Genomic DNA, 20194 nt, shown 5'->3' with positions numbered 1-20194 from the left:
ATCTTGCCGGCCACTCTCACTCATTAATGTTGATGTGAAGATACTGGCCAAGGGGTCAGCTAACCGTTTAGCCCTCTTGATGACATTTCTGGTGAGACCTGATCAATCCGGCTTTATACCGGGGAGATCTACCTCTCTTAATTTAAGTGTGGTTTGACCTCCTGCAAGACATCAATTCAGACTTAAGTGCAGTGGTGGTCTTTCTGGATGCCACCAAGGCTTTCGATTCCTTGGAATGGGATGACCTCATGACTGTCCTACGACGCAGGGGTCTTCCAAACTCCTCCTTAACATGGATTGTGCTCTTCTACTAAGGTCCTATGACCAGAGTCAGAAATAAAGGTGCAGACTCTGATCCATTCAGCATTGCAAGAGGCACACAGCAGTTCTGCCCTTTGTCGCTTTTTCTTTTTGACCTGGCAGTGGAGCCCTTGGCGGCAATACTTCACCAGCACCACAGAGAATATACCATGCAATATCCCTTGAGACATGTCCTCGTCTCGCTATACACAGATGACATTACTCTCTACTTGGGGGAGCCATAGTATGGTGTGAATGAGTTACTCCATAAATTTGTTAAATTTGTTGTTTTGTTGGAGTAAATCCAACTTGTTCTTGCTCAAGCCATCCACCCAACAATTCACTCCTGATTACCCACTGAGATGGTGTGACACCGAGCTCCGCTACCTGGGAGTGATGGTGTAATGAGACAAGGAAGAAATCATAAGGGCAAAATTACGGCACTGCACTTTCTAACATCACTGACAGCACAACGTGCTGGATCTCCCTGCCCGTATCGCTAGTGGGACTCATCTTGCTGATGACAATGGTTATTCTGCCTAAATTTCTATATCTGTATCTCAATATTCTTATCTCGCCAGGACACCACTACTTCAAGGCCCTTAGGGCACAGCTGATTTGTTTGGCATGGGCTGGTAGGCAGGCCCAGATCCAATGGGACACTCTTATTCTACCCTACTCCAAAGGTGGGTTTTAAGCCCCAGACGTGGAGTTATATTACCTATGCACCCAAGCCCATTTTGCAGTCCATTGGTACAGGTCACTCCATACCTCCCCCACTTAGCAATAGAACAGGGTTACATGGATCCTATCCCCAATGTCTCCTCCGCATGGATAAACTCAACAGTTGTGTCCACCTCCCTAGCTTGGTCCAGGCTGGCTGTAAGTTGGGCAAACACAACTAACCTGCCCTCTTGTCCCCCTGCCATATCACCCTTTACTGCCAATCATGCACGACCCGGTTTGCTGGCTACTACTGCACAAATGCAGTCTGGATACCTGGGGTGACCTTATGGCGAAGATTCTTTCATAGATAGAATGACTTTCTTTGCATGGGGACAGCCTACTCCACTTGACGTTCACCTATATACATGGATAAGACATGTTAAGGCTGCCACACCTAATTTCCCACTTGAACCCCCATTCTTGATAAGCTACACATGTTGCTCCTGGCTGACACACAGCGCCACCTAGTATCCCTTATATATTCTACAGCTCAGCTAGAAATCCCCCATTTTGAAAGTTGTCTTCGGACTCAATGGGACACAGATCTAGAAACTCTTCTGATTAATGATCAATGGCGCTACTGCTGTATGCAGAGAGGCAAGATAACATCCAGTAGCAGATTACGGATAATCCACTACAAATTTCTGCACAGAATGTACTATACCCTGGTAAGGTTACATAAATATCGTCTCCACCTGGGTGACAACTGTGACAGATGCGGCATGGCAGGCGCAGATTTTATACACCTAGCATGATCATGTGCTTCCATACAGATTTACTGAAGGAAGGTGGCCTACGCCCTCAAGAATGACGGGTTAACCTATACTACTCACACTGCTGGGCTATACTGCGGGGTGAAAATTACCTTTAGGAAATATATAGCTCTGAGCTGACTCCTTGCTAAACGTAGAATAGCCTGCAGATGGGGTCGCTGCAGGGCTCAAATTCAAGGAATGGCTGAAAGCTCTGACCCACTGTCAAGACCAACTTTACATACATACAGAACTTATATCCCCCAGCTGCCGCCCTAGAAATATAGGGGAAAATCTTACATAATTATCTGCTTAACCAGTCACAGAATGAGGAGATATTACTCTACCGGCATCCTTGGTCTAAACAGCTTCTTGCACCAAGGAGCTCGCCCCTGCACCTATAGATGGTATAATGGATCTATCCCTCTCCTGCTATGCTGGGAGAGGGCCAAAATACCCCCGCCCATTCACTCTTACGTAACAACTTTGCCTCCCTAAGAGGTATTGGCCTACACACAAGAATATCCCCTTAAAAATGATACTTTGATACTGATAACTACTTAACCAAAACCTCTGATATTGAGGTTCTAAGAGGTACTGGTGTGGAATGAGATATGGCGAATTTAATTAAGCTGTATTGCTATTGATACGGTTGTGTGCTATGTTTATTATCATTTTGTAATTCTGACTGGTTTTAAAGTAAGCTGTACTAACTGAAAATCCAATAAAGAAAGTTTAAAAAAAAAATAAAAGAATGACTGAATACTGGCAAAGTATGAACGCAAAGTTGGTAGAGACCTATTCAAATAGGCTCTTAGCTGTAACTGCTTTGAAACGTGCTTCTACTAAGTATAAATTCATGGAGGAGGAGGAGGTGAATGGGTTGGAGGTTTATCCAGTTGTCATGTTTTCACTTTCAATATGTTTTACACAGTCAATTTTGATTTCTCTGTAAGTGTGGAACATGTTATGTAGATAAGTGGAAATAAATCCTCTTAATTGCATGCTGGTATTGAGAACAAAAGTTGAAGAAAAAAATCAAGGTGTTACAGACTTTCTGAAGCACATGTATACTCTACTTTAACACCGAGTCTCATGGAAAAGATAAGATACACAAAAATGCACAATGTCAGGAAATATTTAAATGCCATACTAAAAAGACTGTTTGCAAACAAAGAACAGGACCACAATATACTTGGTTCAAAGAATACAAACTAAAAAATACCTCAATTCCCCTAGAACTGGTTCAAAGTTTAAAGTATGTACGTATACACAAAGAAATGTAAATTGCCTTGCTTACCGAAGAGCTTCCGCATAGAACAGATACTCTTTCAACTGATCTGCATAATGCTCTTCTTCTTCTAAGATATCATCAATAGACGCTGCATATCTGTAACAGACAGAAAAATTCCGCACATGAAAAGTCTTTTTACAAGTCAACATGTTTCAGATTTTGTTCAACTTAAATATCACAGCTGTATACAAACTAAAAATATGACTTGCATGGAATAAGTGCATTAAGTACAGCAGCCGGGGCAAATCCCTCATGCTGCAACTTACAACAGTTCTTAAGTCTAATTTGAACACCAATTTAATACCAACAAGGCTTTCCTATGATTAATGTTCTGTCAAGCTGAAGGCCTACCCGTGCCACTGGGTGGAATATTTCAAGTTATTTATTTGGAAAGCTGCAGCTGCCTTTTCACACTGCTTTGGAACCAACAACGATGGCTGAATTGTTAGATATGTGAATCACTCACTGGTTGTCTATTCAAATGTGCACATTACTTATTAGTATATCAACTAAGAATCAAAATACTACCATCTGATAGTTCATCAAACTGAACTCAATCAAGAAGTGGGTGTCTCCGAAGCAAGCTTTACCTGATCAAAGCATGCCTAACAGAAGGGCAGCAAGGGCTTTGACAAAGTTGCAGCTGGCTACAGAATTTTAGTCAACACGTTCACCCTGGGTAACACAGTAGGCATCGGTAATTTGAATAATTCAGCTGGCTTTCTTAAAACAGCGTGAAAGGAAGATACTTCTGGGAGGCTGGTCCCAAAAAACAACCCAAGTCTGGTCCAGGTTACATTTCTAGGCCGCCTATGCATTGTGGGGCAAGATACTCCGCCTTATCAGAGGCAGGGGGAAGCAACAAATCTGCTGCATCTCTGCTGTCATCAGTATCATGGGATACTGTACGGGGTAGGAGTGAGGACCACAGATGTCCTCTATCATCTGCCAATAATGTTGGGGAGACTAGGCATCCTGCTCGTGGTCTAGTCTATATCTTGTCTCTTCCACTATCCTCTGGGGCGCCTTCTTAGACTTCATCTGGATGGTCTTTGACTTTGAGGGAGTTGGCTGCACAGGCTATGCCAGGTTTGGGGGGGGGGAGGCTGTTGGTATTGGGGCCGTAGAAGGGACCAGCGGCGAGGGTCTCAGTGCCAGGTAGCTCTGCTTTGCGCCAGAGTTTTCCTACAGGAACAGCAGGGGATAAATGGTGTCGGAGAAGGACCCATCTTCGGGAACCCAAATGGAGCCCTGAATGGTCCTGTGGGGCCCTGATGCGTGCAAGAGAGGACTGTTGCGTAATGGAACATATCCATCATGGCTTAAAGGAAGAAGGCTCATAGCTTCAGCATCGGGTTCAGCTGGAGATGGCGCTACATATGGAAGGGGTGGTAGGGTTCAAAGAGGTGAAGCTTTGAAGATTGCAGACATCTAGGCAATTCATTGGCATGCTTCTTTTTCTTGTGCCTTTTTCATTTTGCTCTTCAAGGACCTTGATAGACAGGACAGTGACCTTAATGGAGACCTTAACTGGGATCATGAGGGGTGTTGGGGTCGTCGAGGGTGCAGGCCATAAGAGTTTGGCAATGCACTCTTTTATGGCTTTGCGTTGCATAAGGCTGCACGTCACAATACCTCGAATCGTGTTTTGACCCCAGACACCATCAGTAGACCTTGTTGGGTCTGAATTGGCCATTACAATTGCGAAAAGGTGGACACCCAAACTTCTTACGGGGTAACATCCCTACATAGAGCTCTTTCTTTTAACAAGTTGAGAAAAAAATCTCAAAAAGCACTGCGGAGCAGCTCTGGTTTCGCACTAAAGAGTGTGGAAAAAAGGAACTAAAATCAGTGCACCGCGCTGGGCGCTATATGGCTCCAGTGACGTCATGACGGTCTCAATTCTGGCAATGAAACTGTGCCAGAGCACCGTACTAGCGTGTGAGAGCTGTAGAAAGGTTCTAGCTTCCAGTCTGGTGTTTGGAAATATTCAACCAGTGATAAATCTGTATGTAGAAGTATCCATCAGAACCCCATTTACTATAGTAAGTAGTACCTTGCTTTGTGAGTGGTGGTGACATAGAAACTTGGTTTATTTCTTTTGAGTTGAGGTAGCGGAGAAACAATGGTGGACCATATTATTGGTGAGATTACATATTCAGGAGAGAGACACCGATGTTAGCCTAGATGAGACACAACAAGCAATGCTCACACATGAATGCAATTTTGTTGAAGATGTTTTGGCCCGGAATCCGAGAGGTATTTTAAGAGGCTGAAAGACTCATATTTTGTTCCAAAACAGTCTTGGTCTGTCAAATGTCATACTGATGAAAATATCCTACATATTGCTGAAAGATCCTCTGGAAATGATCTGGGCGAGTCTACCAGTAAGACAGCAGACCTCAAGGTTTGTGCTTCCGCATGGACGGAGCCCACGTCAATCTTCTATATTTGCTGTGCTACTATGTTCATTCCATTGTTAAGGTGGTTTGTTGATGATTGCCTCAAATTCTCTGGGAGGCGTAACAATGCAAAGCTTGCCATTTACCAATAAACATGAGAGTATCTTATGACTAGGCACATAGCATTATATGCTATTAATGTTATACAGGCTGAAGAGAAAACCTTCACCAGCAAGTCAAGAAACTTGGTTCCCGGTCGCGAGGTACAGGAGCCTGTACCACCAAACTTTACAGAGTAGGGCGTAAAGAAATAAAGGTAGGATTCCCCACTGTTTTCTACTGCCAACAGAGCTGAGATAAATTGAGGTTTCTACCAGCTCAGGTAGAGTTCATTAAAATGTATTGATGGGAAGAAAGCAATTGGTGTCCTGCTTCTTTACCAATGTCGCTGTGAAGAGATTTTGCCGTGGAGGCTTAAAGTTTAAATCTAATTCTCACTAGACGGTTGTCTTTTTGATTAATGAAGGATGGCATGAATGCTGTTTGAGGCATTTTTCTCCAAGACCGTGAATTTCCCACCTGGAGGGCCAAGAGGCTGCTTATGTTTGGCGGTTCCAAAACGAGTCCTGTATCTTAAAATCCAGGTGCAAGTAGGTTCTCTGCCTCACTCACAAAGGGTGTGAAAAAAAAGAAACAACAAATATTAACATCAGCGCACCATGCCGGGCGCCATATGGCTCTAGTGACCTCACCATGGTGTCGCATCTGGCACTGAAATGGAACCAGTGCGCCCTACCGGCATGGGAAAGCTGCTGAAAAGTTTTTGCTTCCAGTCTGGTGCTTGGAGATATTCAACCGGTGAAAATTCTGTGTGTAGAAGTATCCATCAGAACTCAATTACAGCCGCACTCCCCATTCTTGTAATTAGCTAGGAAAAAAGTTAGAAGCTTAGAATTTCGGAATTGTCACCAAAGAGGCTTTGTGTCTTTGGATTTCAATATCAGCAGTTCTTATTTAAAAAATAAAATAAAAAAGGTTGCCAAATGGATGCTCATTTCAGACTTGAAAATCATACTTGTAGACTGATGGTGTAGGTGAAAGATTAAGACAAAATCTAAGGCTCCTACACTGGTGGGGCGCCAAGCCTGCCATCGCATTTTCAGATTACAAAGCAGATGACTAATCTGATATCTTCAATGCGGAGTCAGTGGCACCACCACCACTACTGGGCTCAGATGAACCACAGCAGAGGAGGTGATTGAATCTGAAGCCTACGCGGAGGTGACTCACCTCCAGCTAAGAGGGCACCCAACAGTGTCCCAATCCTTGGCTAATTGGAAATGACCAGCATGGCCTGCAAAAAAGCTTGAACTTGTTAGCCAGAAACTCGGAGTGGGGAGGACTGGAGCAACCCTTCACAGGCTGCCATTGCTATAGCTAAGATAACAGTCATGGGTAAATCAAAGCTTTCTCTGGACATTCTCCTATGCTTTTCCCTATACTCATGCTCGGAGGAGGAAGGTCCCTTTTCAAGAAGAATTATTCCTGTAAATGGAACAACTTTGGGAGAAGTGCCTTGTTTTGGACTAAGACCAGTCTTTGTGAACTGCAATCTCAAATCCTTACCATCACTCTTTCTGCATTCAGGGCGAATAAGTGAACATAGCTCTCATATGTCTGCCTCAACGTACCTATGCAGGAACCACACACAAAGCACAAAGATCTGTCAAGCACCGACGATTTGGGGGAAGAGATGGAGTGACATGACCCTAAAGAACTGTTACTGAAAATCTCAAATTGAGAAAAAAAGCACAGTGAAACCTGCTGCATACAGTTCTCGCACCTTTGGGACATGTAAAATGCACCCAACGTCATGTAAAAGGGAACTGACTACTGCTGCAGCACTTTCCCGCATCTGCTGCGTCCCTTCCTATTGCTACACGTTTAGGAAGGGAGCGCTGGTACAACATGTGCAGGGCAATACATCAAAATATGCATGATGCTCAGAACAGGTGTGTCTGCGAGTGAGAGATAACGTACGAGATGGAGAGTATGTGTCATGCAGGACATTAGATGTGTATTCAACCATCTTCTGCTGAACAGAAAACTTGGAAAACTGTCAACGACTATCAATTTAAAATAATGCACGTCTTGAAAACCCCATAGGCGTTCCTCCTTTCTCTTATTAGTTTCACCTTTTCTGAAATCACACATTGTCATGAAAATCACAGCAAAAGCTGTACATTTACATTTTATTGCACCGTGATTCGGATCGAGTGTGCTGCATAGTAACATTACCCAGCAGCATTCTCCTCGCCTTCCAGGCATGTGGGCCCAATCAAAGCGTGGGGAGTTCGTACTTACACGTCCATGTGATGGCCGGCGCTCTGCAGCCCGTCCCCCATCTCTTTCTCTATGGCACTCCATTCGCTGAAAGAAAAAGACACGAAAGCAAATGAGAAATGATTTAATGTTACGTTCCAGGGGGCATTACATTTGAAATGATCTCCGACTGAAGTGTTACCCTCCACTAACTTTCCCTACTTCCTTTCGGCTGCAACCCAAATGATTCTTGTGCAATACTGATAATATTAAATCCCACTAAAGCATTGTATCTCCTGACCCGCCCCCTAAAACAATATGTGTTTTATTATGGGATAACAGTTCACAGTTTGTCTGTATGCATATACTTAAAGAGGTGGCATACAATACAATTGTATGCCCCAGCAAAGCGGTTCCTGAAACTTCTCGGAAGCATCCTAGTAACACAATAAATGATTACAAATAAAAATAAAATACAGAAATTATTTCCAACTATAGTGTTTATGTAATTCCAGTGGACCTTTTTTTTGGCGACTGTGATTTTTCGTGCAATTTTTCTCCGGGAGTTAGGCTGGTGCGCTTAGAAAGGTCTTGTGAGACCTGTAAAACCGACGTGAGCTGTGGCCTCAAGATATTTTAATATTGAACTAGTCTCCTGTTAGAATCTCGTGAGACATTTGTGAAAATGTCGACCATCGTTGAGGGGAATACCTTGAAATTCGCCAACCTTTCGCTAATGAGTACACCCTGCGCTCTCCTTTTTAGAATCGTACTTCGAAATTAGAAACACTACTTTATGGAAGGATAACAATTTATGCGCTCTTGTTAGATTTCACAAGCCAATTCGTCTGATTGTTCTCGTCATCCCCTTTGCCTTAAAATTCCGCTCCTGTGCTGAGTTTTTTTAAATCGCACTTTACGTGACGAGCTGAGCTCGTCATCAGCGTGCGAGGAGGCTACGCCATGACGAGCCCAGCTCGTCATCAGCGTGGAAGGGGTTAACCTGCTCGTCCGCTACATTATTTTTCAGGCAACACCTCACGAGCCTGGTCTTGAGGGTCTTCCTGAAGGTGCTCAGGGAGGGGGCGCGTCTGATGTCCGACGGGAGCTTGTTCCAGGTCTTGGCCGCAATGTGAGAGAAGGATCTTCTGCCAGCCCTGGCTCTGTGGATGCACAGGGTTTCGGCTAGTGCAAGGTTGGAGGATCAGAGGTTTCTTCTGGGTACGTGGAAGTTGATTCTGTTGTGGAGGTATTTGGGTCCGAAGTTGTGTAGGCATTTGTAGGCGTGGGTGAAGATTTTGAAGGTGACTCTTTTCTCCACGTGGAGACAGTGGAGCCTTCATAGATATAGGCTGATGTGTTTGTGCCGGGGGATGTCCAGGACGAGTCTGGCGGCGGTGTTCTGTATAGTTTGGATTTTGCAGAGTAGGGATTTGGTTATGCCAGCGTAGCGTGCCTTTCCATAGTTCAGTCTGCTGGTGATGAGTGCGTGGGTGACTGTCTTCTATGACTCGGGGTATCCATTTGAAGGTCTTGTGGAGGATGCGGAGGGTTTTGAAGCAGCTGGAGGTGACAGCATTGACCTGTCGGTTCATGGTGAGGGCTGAGTCGAGTACGATGCCAAGGTTTCTGGCGTGGTCCGAGGGGGTCGTGGGCTTCCGAGGGCGGTTGGCCACCAGGTGTTGTCCCATGGTGAAGGGTGGGTTCCGAGGACGAGTACTTCTGTCTTCTCGGCGTTGAGTTTTAGGCAGCTGTTGGTCATCTAGACTGCGAAGTCCTGCATTCCTTTCTGGAAGTTGAGTTTGGCAGTGGTAGGGTCTTTGGTGAGGGAGAAGATGAGCTGGATCAAAAGAAATACTTCATAACAGTGCGAAGTAATCCATTCTCTGCAACCCTGTGCAGTCAAAGCAAACACTAAACTCCTTTTAACATTCCCATTGCGAAGAGACCATGTGGGATTCACAACGAGAAGACTATGTTTGGTTTATGCTCATCAGAGAGGAATATTGGTATTAGGAGAACGTCCATACTCATGATCCGCATGTTGATGACTGCACTAAACTTCTCCCTTCTGCTTGGCTCTCATGCATAAGTGGGTCACCATCTAGGTAGAACACTTTCTACTGCTACTAAGCTGAGGTGCTCAAAATACACACACCAACCCTTGGAGAATGCTACTTCTTGCTAAAGACTACCACACTGTGTAACAGTAACCTCATCGTGCCATCACAATCCAAAGGACTACTGCAGAAATGCAAAATTCCTAGGTATTTTATTTGCAGTTTTCTACAGCGCCAACTAGATCCAAAAGCGTGACAGCGCTTCCCACAAAGACCCATTTGCATGAATCCGAGCACAAAACCCACAGAGTTTTATACAGACCTATCCCATTTAGTTACAATTCAGATTGAAGAAAGCAAGATTTGGTTTGCAGATTGCAGTAGATGTTTGCAAGTAATTATTTAAGGTAGTTTGTAGGAAAGTAGCGGACCATAACTCTCTCATGGATAATTGTTTTAGGCACTGAGAAAACAAGAACCACACCAAAGATGTCCCCTTGGGTCTCGCACGCAACTGTACTACGCAAGAACTTGAGTAGTCTAGTCTCAAGTTAGTCTAGAGTAAAAGATGGACACCACTTGTGTGGGGCTGCAGTGGATCTATGACTCTCCTGGAGTCAGTTTTCAGGTCCAGTGCTATCCAGATCGAGGCTCTAATCTTGCACTTTAGGTGGACTTTCAACTAAATCAATAGCCCCGTTAGTGAGTCTTGTATTCTCACCTGAAGGTTGCATTTCTGGTGAAGGACGCAATCTACCTAAAACTCAATCACAGCTCTGTATTTCTTAAGGGAACATTTTTGAAAATATTAACATGGGATCTACTTTACCAATTTCAATTGGTACTGCACTAGCAGTGCATGCATGCAAGTGGATGCATGCACTTCCTTTAATTTCAACTGATATTTTAATATGTAATGAAAACCAAATATGCAGCAATGAATTAGGCACCATTATTCTATTCTTAGGGGCCGAGACTAAGTAGCTGTATTTAGCTTTTCTGCATCTTAAGAAATGTTAAGATTTTCCAATGCACACATTTTCACAATTTAACAACATTAATTCACCCATTGCTCAACTTTTTTCCTTCCCATTAAAAAGCCATCCTTGCGTCGTTAAAATATAATTATTTATGGTGGATAACTTTTTCCTATTTTAATTCTACCACTAAAACAAAAACGTTTCGACAAAAAGTCAATTTTTATTGGTCAGTGTTCTATCCCGTTTTAGAACGTTCGCGAAGGTAAACCGTTCGACTACCAGCTGCTATAAATAAATAAATAAAATAAATAGCAGACTAAAAATTATTTTCTAAAACCTTTTTTTGTGCGTCATGTAATAGCTTCAGAAGCACTTAATGTGGCTTGCCATGCCAATAGAGAAAGTTCATTATCGCTGTAGTCTAAATGAGCGAGTTGAAAGACGTCTAGTTACTAAAATCAAGCCCGAGAAGGCACAAAAAACCTAATACTAATGGTTGTCTGGGGGTGCTTTGTGTAATGGACACCTCTAGCACACAAAACCAAGTAGCTCGTAATAAAAGGACAACATGGGAATTTAGGACCATAACTATGGAAATGCTCAGAGTCTGCACAAGCACAACTTATCACTATTTAGATATTAATATTACTTTTTTATTTTCAGTTGGGCTTCTTCTGTCCTAGCCGTTGGGCCATTGAGCAAAGTCTACAGCCATCCTGTTTTTTTTTAACGTAATCGTGTAATATGTCTCATTCTGATCAACCGGCCATTATAAGTGTCTGCGCTGTCAAGGCACCACCCTTCCCTGAGGACCTTCACAGACAAGGTACCTTCACAGAGGAGTAGGGTGCATCTGCAAGGACTCGAAATTCTTCCCTCTTCAGATTTTAAGTTGAACAGCTCCACCTGACCCTGCTTCCAATATTTCAACCTTCAGTAGTCCGTCAAACTGCAAGAGGCTAGCACTGCTTGTATGGCCACGAGAGACATAAGCTTTTCGATTTTGAGAGACTTTACTGAACCACTTCCATTTTATGGCCTTAAATTCCCATTCTGTGTGTTTCTAACGATGTGCTTTAAGACCCGGACTTAATATTTTTCACTACATCCAAGTACCTTATTTAGCTGCTCTGTATCCTGTCAATCTGGTCTGAATTGTTCAAATTGGTTATTATTACACATAGCGTAAGCCTTTCCAACACCTTTCCAGGGACATCTGCAACCTATCAACAAAACGTATAAAATGTAGAACTTGTAGCTTTTCCACAAATAGGAGCCTGATTCGTCCAGACTCTTGGGCGCGAGGAGAAGGGTAGGTGGGGGTATGGTGTGAGTCGGCGAGTATACCGCAGTGGAGCCCACTCATTACATGTAACCATGGTTCCAGTTGGTTACTTGACCTCACACTAGGAACAGCTAAGGCATAACGAGCTGACAAACAGGAGGCAGGTCAGAAACCTGCTGCAAGAACACCCTATTGTAAATATTTGGCTGACTGCGCCATGATTTTAAAGGTATTTAAAGTTACACATGTGAGTATGGCACTGGCGACTAGAACAGAAAACGAACTGCACGAACATAAGATTAAATGTTTGGAGGAGGAGAGGCCTTGCCCTAATCTATGCCAGTGCTAGGAAATTCAAACCTGACAGAACAGATGGAAATGGTGAAGTGAGCTGTAAACCGACACATACTTCAAACTCTGGGAAGAGGGCTGTCCTTATTACAACCAGAGCAAAATTACAACAAACAGATGGATCCCAAGCGTCGTAGGTTCAGAGCTGCGGTAGCAAGGGAGAATGACAAAGAAAATCGGTCGCATAATCACCTACACAATGCATAAATAAGAAATCCCATCTCTAGCTGGTAGGGAGGCACACAGGAATGTAGAATCTTTAACAAAATGTAAAATTCAAATTTAAATAAAAGCGTCAAGAAACAGTTTAGTTTGATGTGCAAGCTATTTAATGGCCCACCTTGTTACCTTTACTGGGATGGAAGTGAGATCAGACGACATTGGAAGGGATAAATAAATAACACTATTTGTTTGCGTGCTGAATTCTTTCGAAGGTCTCAGTGCTTTTTTACTGGGTCTCTTCAGTTTGCGATCCAAAGACAGATCTATATTTGTTCTACATATTAAACGCACTAAATTATTACACTTGCTGCGTCAAAGTGAAATGTATTGCAACAAAAGTTCCAGGATCAACAGGGTCTGTAACATTCACACTCAGAATGTGCCAATTATAGAAAAAAAGTCAATATGTACGTCACAAAAGTCAATATGTACGCCACAAAGTTAAGTCACTTGCCTGTCCGCAGGACCCCACATTTCCAGTAGCGAGCTGCATATAACATATCTGTTCATTCTAGGAGCTCTGGCTTTCCTCTGCTCTGACTAAACCAACAAAACAAAAGCATCCAATACAAACAGATATTGGTGAAGCCAATATTTATTGCCTACTTGAAAGCTATTGGATTTTTCTATGTGTTTTAGCTAGGTTGTACAGAAGGGCGGCTGCTGTACAGCAAGGCTGAATATATAGGAAAAAAGTAATATGAAGCCTGTCCGCATTAGCCGCATCATATCTTTTATTTTTCCTTTCAGCTGCGCTGCAGTATGACATGGCAGGCTACACACAACATTGACAAGCCTATAGTTCTTGCGGAGGCTAGACCTATTTGCTTTGCTGATGCTTGTTTTAACTTGTATGGACAATCGAGCCTGTCAGTAACTGTTGGCCTCTCAGAAGTGAAATCTGTAAACGCCAGGTTGAGAGCGCTGGAGGAAAGCTATCCATCATACACTACATATTTTCAAGATGCGAAGATTGACCAACTGTTAACTTTGCCTGTATTATTATTTTTTTTAATTTCAGGAGAAGAAGCATTCGCTTGAACTTCGTCACTGATGCACACAGACCTACTACACTGGCCTCTCTGACACGGTCTGAACTCTTAAATCTAGATAAGAGGGGTTGGGAATGAGTACCAAGGAAAGAGAAACGGATGTGTGATGGGGTGGGTGATAAATTCCCCTTCGCCGGCAATGTTGTAAGAGTTTTGGTCACTCATAACGCGGAGTTCCGGCCAGATTCCGGCAACCATCACATGGTGGAGTTTTTTCTTGCATGGGATTTGTCAACAGTAAGTTTGTGTGCGCAAGTGAGATTTGGCGTCCCATGGTTGGTTTTGGTCGCTTGGAGGGAAGCTGGTGACATTTTCCCGACTTTGGGGGAGGGCAGTATGGTTTCATGCACTAAAAACAGCAGTGTTGTGAAGGTGCAGTGCCATAGGGTGTCCCTTGGGACTCTTATCTACATATGGAATTGCACCCTCCAACATGGCTAGGCAAAGGATATGGCACAGGGATGAGAGCTGCTGACTGGATCCATGTTCGAATCTGATGTCTGCTCAACATCCTGTGATAAGGGGCTGAATATTTAATTTCCCCCAGCCCATGGCTAGGTGCGCTACATAGCGTTTAATGTAAAATAACATCAGAATTCTAGGCAGCGATCTCGGGGCGGGCAAGCAGTGTTGTGCAGAGGTGGGGTAGATGGCAAAGGAATATTTAATGAGAGCACTGCAAATTATGGAAAAAACTAACCAGAAAACTAAAAATAAGGGCAAAACAGCAGTGGCCTCAGAGGTGTGGTGGGGGCCTGTGAGCAGTGTTTTGGAAGTTGTCAAGTGGAAGGCACTGGGAGATTAAGGGACATGAAGCAACTGAAGCAGTGTTGTGTGAAGGGGGGCACAGGGAGATAAAGGGACGGCAAGCAAATTAAGCAACCGAAGTTTCATTGTACGGGTAAACAGAACAGTTTACAAACGAAGAGGCAGGCCAACTAAAAAAAACTGTTCTCTCGAAGTATAAATAACCTGAACAGTAAGAACACATGTAAAAAGGGCAGTAATCATGGGAAGATACAAAATTACAAAAGGAGGGACTACTAAATATATTCACCAGTAAAATGTCAGCACTTCTAAAGGACAGCAACAAGAACCAATGAAAAAGATGGGCGTTTTTTCAAACCCATATCCTAGATACTGCATGTCTTGAAGAGACAGTGCAAGCGCTGCCTAGGCGAGACCTGAAAAGTACCTGAATTTGAGCAGGAGCAGCAGAAGGACACTAATAAAGGCATTAATCAGTCCTTGGTCCATGCTCCATCAAATAGACATTTTAAATGAATAGTCTTCTGTGACTCATTTCGAGGCGGAAACCTCATATATGCCTTTGAGATATCCAATTTAATTAGTATAACAATCTTTAAACCAACAAAATCACTTGGGAATATTAGTACAGGACGAGCTTTGTTTTTTTTAAAGATTCATTGATCAATCAAAAATACAACAAGGTGTGAAATAAGTGTTCATAGTGCAGGTGATGCAATGCTCAAATCGTGGACATATTTACAAAACAAATAACAATAGACACTGTACAACTCCCAAAGTTGTATCTACAATTTTCAACAGTTCTCAACACAGATAATGTCAATTAGTACACCAGGTACTATATATATCCTTTGTCAACCAAAAAGGAGGGCCTGTCAATGTTTTGACCTGGTATAATTATCAGAGTCTCATCTATTTTGACCTGGTATAATTATTAGGGTCCAATCAGGCAGTAGTCACCAAACTACCACCCACACTACCTTGAATGAAAATACAATGGTATTCTAGGAGTTCATCACTATGATTTTTCCAGATGTTATATAATATTAATATGTGCCACGGGCCCTAATGCATGCTAACAGCGTCTATTTGTGTGTATTAGATTAAGCTAAGCAAATGGTTCACAAAGCTCAACTGTCCTAGGCGTGGAGTTTAGGAATTAATCAGTGTGAGGTTTCTTGCTCTGTTTTTGTGCAGGCTAAATGAATGTTTGACATGTGCAAACTTGCTACTTTTTGTTGTTCACGTTGCTTCAGTGAGAGAGGGATTTTTCCATTCTCTGTTGAAAGTTTGAAATGACTGAAAGGCTTCTGCAGAGTGCCATTGGCAGTTGTGATCTGGTGCAGTTCAAAAGTAACAAGGGGTGTTTTACTTCCGTACTTCCTTTTACTTCTACTAGAAGCATTGTTTTAAGTATTGTGTTGGAAATGTAGGGTAGAGAGAAGACTGGATGCTGAGAGTGAGATGGTATCAAATAGGAAACCGCTTCGAGGCATTCAGACAGGTATGTGGGTAGGTTTGGCACTGCTTGGAAAATAATAATCAAATGATGCTACCAGGTACTGGAGTATTTTGCTTAACATATTAGAGATGTGTGATGAACTATTTTCCAATCGCCTCACTGCTTAAATTGTCTATATTAGGATTATTTCTCCCCTAAATTACAAAAAAATAGTTTACAACAAAGAAAACTATTAGTGGGAAACACATTTTTTTACCAATGAAAATGTTTAGCGTCTCCCTCTGCCTCTGAACTCACATTTGAAACTTAGTCAGATCTTTTATTACCATGGTGCTGGAAATGCCATCTACCTACACACCGTTTGCAAACCTCACAAGTAAACTCATACAAATATAATCTTAGAAAATAAATGGGAAAAATTGGTTTGAGTAATAAATTGCGGTGGGTCACTAGCCACCTCTAGGAATAATCAAAACCCTTACCAGTATGAACCCCCAAAGTAACTAAATTCACCCTAGCTCACCCCCCCTGGTAGCTAGTACTCAGGGCAGACAGGTTTACCTTGGGGCAATGTATGAAGTATTTATGCAGTACAAAAACAGAAACTTGACACGCAAAACATTAACATATCCAAACCCAATTACAAAAAATTAGTACAATTTCACAAATTATAAAAATGGAGTATAATTTTACAAAATGACACCTCAATGACAAAAATCCAATAAGTCCAAACAGAGATATGAATATTTACATTTTTAAGTAGGGAGCACAGAGTGACAAGGATAGTCACTGTCACTGTCAAATCAATGTTTATTTAGACCTTAGTCTTTAAACAAATATAAAATCAAATTACACAGATTAAAACATCACAGTTTGTACATTCTCAATGTTAAGAAAGTTAATACGTATTCAGTGAGTGGTCCAAAATTCAATGCTCATACTCGGGATAACAGCACATTATAAAATTATATAATAAAATATTCTTTAAAATAACCTAATAAAAAGTTAAAATTATTTAAAATCACTACACATTTCAACTAATTTTCTCTGAGGTAACTAATGATTTCTTTCATATAGTTCCCCACTGCAATCGCTATGTCAAGATTTGGCATTTCGGTTAATAGTTCTACTGCAATATTACACAATCTAGCAGAATGTGCAATATATCTCCTTTAGTACCTAAACTACATTTATAATAGCCATCACAGTGTAACATTTTTCTTTTTAGTTCTTCATTTACTAGCCAGGGTTTATACCTATTCTCCGTCTTAAAATATCCTGTCTATACCAATAGTTGGGTAAGATATCCAGGTAAGGGAACCAATTTTCTTTTTCGCCATGACTCCCTCATTATTTGCACCGATTTTTTCTTCTCTAAGTATACCATATCTGCCCTTCTTGAGGCTTCTTGACCGTATTTTGTGAGCTCACTTTTAGAGAATTCTACCTGCAGGGAATCATGGGAGATTTTCACCTTTATATTTTCACAGGCCTGTAATATTTTCTTCCTTGAGTCTTTAGCCCATTTATGGCTACTTAGTAGGATCTCTTTCCTACACCGTGACACCTTCTGGCATATATCTATATCCAACCGCTTCCAAAATCTAATTAGAAACATTTGTTCCTGTGTGCTCCAAGCGGTTGTACCTATCACTGTTCTTATCACTTGTATCATCGATGAGGGTGGTAATGTCAGCAGAGTTTTCAGACACTCTCCTTCCTATAAGTCCCAACCTGGTTTCCCGCTAAGGTAAAGGACCTCTGCTCCATATAGTATTTGCGGGGGGATCATTGCTCTAAAGGCCTTCAACAGCGGTCTGTGTGACATATCTCCTTAATCTCGATTGAATTTTTTCAGACCACAGATCGATGTGAAGGCCTTAGCTTTCTTGGCTTCTAGGTGGGTATGCCACTTTAACGTCCTGTCAAACCACACCCCAAGATAACGATATTCATTCACAATTTCCAATTTGAGATCTCCTAACACTAAGCTTAAGCTAATCTCTTTTTTCCAAAGCATTAAATCTGAGTTTTTTCCATATTTACAGTTAAAAATGTTGCATTACAATAATCTCTAAAAACATTTAATTTCCTTTGTAGGCCAATTTCGGTCAGATCTAAAATCACCAAGTCATCTGCATACAACAGGCAGGACATTTTTTTACCATGCATTCTCGGGCTTGCACGTCAGCCAAAAATATAGCAAAGAGCAGGGGGGCTAGCACACTGCCCTGTCTGAGGTCTGTCTCGATTGCTATTTTTGGAGTTAGTGACCCCTCTGTGTCCCTAATTACTTGGGCCCAATTACCGCTGTGTAACTCTTTTATTATCCTCAGCAAACCCGCGGGGATCGTTTTATTTTCTATGGTTTCGCGGAGGCAGTTCCGATCAACTGAGTCAAACGCGGCTCGAAAGTCAACAAAACAGCAGCACAGCGTACCATTTTGTTACATTGACTAGCGTGCCGCGGCCCACAAGGCAAAGCAATGGTCGACCGTGGAATGGCCTTCCTTAAAGCCCCCCTGTTCAGTTGGTACTATTGCAAACCCCTCTACCCAGTTCTTTAATCTATTCAAAATTATTTTTGAAAACACTTTTTCCCCTATATCTAGCGAGTGAATCAACCTATAGTTTTGTGGTGCATTCACGTCCACTTTTTTGTGTACAGGCCTTATTACTCCTTTCTTCCAGTTCTTAGGTATTTTCCCTCCTTCTATGATTACCAGGAACATTTGAGATAGGAATTTCGCCCACCACTTCATCTCAGATTTTATAATTATTGATGGGAGATTGTCTGGGCCTGTGGCTAGGTTTAGATCTTCTACTAACCCTTGCCATGATTCTAGCCCTTCTTCTACTAAATCTCTCTGTGGCCATACATTTCTTTCAAATACTTCTCCCAAACTGCCTCGTCTACCACACAATTTTTTGCCCCGCCTGGGTGGTCTGCTGCTGTTTTTACTAGTTTCCAGAATTGTCTTAAATTCTTTGATTCGATAATTTGTTATAAATGTTCCCAGCATTTATCCTTATAAGTTCTTTTAGCATTTGCAAGTAACTTTTCATATTCTCTTTACAATTTTTCAAGGTGCCTTTGTCTCTTCTGATCGTATTTCTTTTTGATCATTCTGGTTTCTTTCCTGATTTCTCTTTTTTTCTTCTGACAATCTGCAGAGAACCATTTTGGTCGTCTTGCTGGGATTATTATGTTATCTGTTTTTAATGCGATTAGAAGACATTGGACCCTTGTTCTATTTTTTCATCAAACCATTCCAGGTTTCGGGCCTCTATTTTCCCCAAAGGTATCTTCTGTTGAAGTCTTCCTAGTTTTTCTATGTACTCTTCTGATAATCTTGTGGTCACACTTTTAGGGTATTCAACTTGTTGTGCAATAACTATCACTCGGTTTCGGCCTTCCCCCCTGAATCGTCAACTGCAGAGGGTTATGATCACTCTCTTCTAACTGGAGTATCTTAAATTTACTTATAAGAGGGAAATTCCAAGCAAACATAAAAATATAGTCTTTTGGGCAGTTTTGTGTGCCTATTTTAAATGTTTTCTTTGCTGGGCAATCTGATTCCAATCTACCATTCAAGCAGAACAGACCCTTCATCCCTAGGTAGTTTCCCAGCATTTCATCCCGCCTTTGGGGTTCACAGTCTGGGAAGGTTGCCTCCTTTATCTCATATGCATCCAGTATAACCCTATGCCAGAGGTCTACCATCTTTGGGCACAGTTTATGGTTGAAATCTCCCATTATGAAAAACATATCAGTCTCATACTTTCCGCATAGAGAATCTATATCATCTTTAAAATGCTCCAACTCATTTTTATACTCCTTAATATTTTCCCATTGCATGTACACATTTATATGAATTACATTTTCATACTTTTTATCTAAAACCAGCAAGGACAATCTGCATACCAAAAGCCATTTACATTTCACATTTAACGGGATCACGTTCGCTGCTATTTTTGTTGACACTAAGGTCGTAATCCCCCCGCCGGGCATCTGAACCTCTGTTTCCTAGCCGGGCGGGGGAGCTGGTGGAAGCCATCAAATGTTGGGGTTTCGTCACACAGCCAAGTTTCTTACACACACATAACTCCCATATTTTTTCCTAGCTCGCTTAAAGGTTCCTGTTTTGCTCTATCACACAGACCGTTTACATTCCAGGATAAGAAGTTACGGCTATGAGACACACCCTCATCCTATTC

At 42.1% G+C, this 20194-nt stretch overlaps 1 protein-coding gene across 3 annotated transcripts in view; it reads right to left on the bottom strand.

Annotated features, from left to right (window-relative positions):
• SNX4 (sorting nexin 4) overlaps positions 1-20194 on the bottom strand; it is a 499472-nt gene that overhangs the window by 142266 nt on the left and 337012 nt on the right. For all 3 annotated transcript variants that reach the window (XR_015308499.1, XM_086957435.1, XM_086957434.1), the window contains 2 exons: positions 7839-7904; positions 3079-3168 (listed from right to left, as the gene is read on the bottom strand). Coding sequence is in view for 2 of the 3 variants with exons in the window: in XM_086957435.1 (XP_086813561.1) it covers positions 3079-3168; positions 7839-7904 (156 nt within the window). In the remaining variant the exon portion in view is untranslated. The remainder of the gene's footprint in view (positions 1-3078; positions 3169-7838; positions 7905-20194) is intronic.

This window comes from Lissotriton vulgaris, chromosome 2_1 (genome assembly GCF_964263255.1).
Source record: "Lissotriton vulgaris chromosome 2_1, aLisVul1.2, whole genome shotgun sequence".
Lineage (NCBI taxonomy): Eukaryota > Metazoa > Chordata > Amphibia > Caudata > Salamandridae > Lissotriton > Lissotriton vulgaris.
The sequence above is the reverse complement of the archived record's forward strand: the minus strand, read 5'-3'. Positions and strand labels throughout refer to the sequence as shown.